Genomic DNA, 1,262 nt, shown 5'->3' with positions numbered 1-1,262 from the left:
AGACATGGTCCCTGACTCTGGGAGCCCCCAGTCTGGGGAGACACGGTCCCCAACACCTGGGAGCCCCCAGTCTGATGGAGGAGACATGGTCCCTGACTCTGGGAGCTCCCAGTCTGATGGAAGAGACATGGTCCCTGACTCTGGGAGCCCCCAGTCTGATGGAAGAGACACGGTCCCCAACACCTGGGAGCCCCCAGTCTGATGGAGGAGACATGGTCCCTGACTCTGGGAGCGCCCAGTCTGATGGGGAGACATGGTCCCCAACACCTGAGAGCCCCCAGTCTGATGGAGGAGACATGGTCCCTAACTCTGGGAGCTCCCAGTCTGATGGGGAGACATGGTTCCCAGCACCTGAGAGCCCCCAGTCTGATGGAGGAGACATGGTCCCTGACTCTGGGAGCCCCAAGTCAGATGAAGGAGACGAAGTCCCTTTTTGAAGTCTAGTGGGGAGGCAGATCCATCCTTGACCTCTGTCCCCCTGCCTCACGGAGGTGTCAAAGTCCCCTTTCAGGAGGCCCTGTGCGGAACGAGCTGCCCTCCGACCCCTTCCGCACACTTACGAGCCACCTGCAGCTCCAGCTCCAGCGTCTCGGTCTTGCCCTGCAGTGTGACGGTCTTGAGCGTGTAGCGGCCGGCATCCGTGAGGTTCAGCTTCTGCACCAGCAGCGAGCAGTTGGCGAAGCCCGCCTCCCGGCCTGTGTGCGCAGGGCCCGCGATCCAGCTCCCAGACGGCAGCTGGCTGAGCAGCCGGTTGGGCTCGGACGCAGGCCCACGGTACCAGGCATAGACCAGCAGGTCCCTGGGGTAGCCCTGGACGGTCAGGGTCACGTCCTGGCCCTCCATCGGCTTGGTCGGCACGGGCACAATAGACATGGTGACTGCTGCCGCTGGGGAGGGAGAGAGAGGATGCTGGGTTGGCTGGGCCTGCACTGGGCGTAGTGTCCCCATCCCACCCCCGGCCAGCTCATCGAGGCTCCCCCACAGCTGACTGGCGCTCCCTCGTGCAGGGCTGTGGGAAGGAGACAGAGGAAGGCAGTGGCTCGGGAGGTAGCAGTCATGGGTTTTGTGTCCCTCCAAGGCCTTCCCCCACCAGACCGGGAGGCCCCAGGGGGTGGGTGCCATCTCTCCCCGCTTAGACTAGGAAATTTCAGGCGCTGGGGGCGGGGGTGCCTCTCCCATTAAACCGCGGGACCCTAGCGAGTCGGGCTGTGTCTCCTCCATCAGATTGGAAATTCTACAATATGGGGGACCGTGTCTCCCCC

General features: G+C 63.5%; 1 protein-coding gene across 1 annotated transcript; it reads right to left on the bottom strand.

Annotated features, from left to right (window-relative positions):
- Nucleotides 1-369: 369 nt before the first annotated feature.
- On the bottom strand, nucleotides 370-873 carry LOC111734440 (carcinoembryonic antigen-related cell adhesion molecule 16-like). Its single transcript, XM_023526598.1, has one exon. It carries the CDS (start codon nucleotides 871-873, stop codon nucleotides 508-510), a length of 366 nt encoding a protein of 121 aa, XP_023382366.1. The 3' UTR covers nucleotides 370-507.
- Between the last annotated feature and the right edge of the window lie 389 nt (nucleotides 874-1,262).

The sequence above is a fragment of the Pteropus vampyrus genome, unplaced genomic scaffold, assembly GCF_000151845.1.
Source record: "Pteropus vampyrus isolate Shadow unplaced genomic scaffold, Pvam_2.0 Scaffold1272, whole genome shotgun sequence".
Lineage (NCBI taxonomy): Eukaryota > Metazoa > Chordata > Mammalia > Chiroptera > Pteropodidae > Pteropus > Pteropus vampyrus.
Note: the sequence above shows the minus strand (reverse complement) of the source record. Positions and strands in the feature narration are given on the sequence as shown.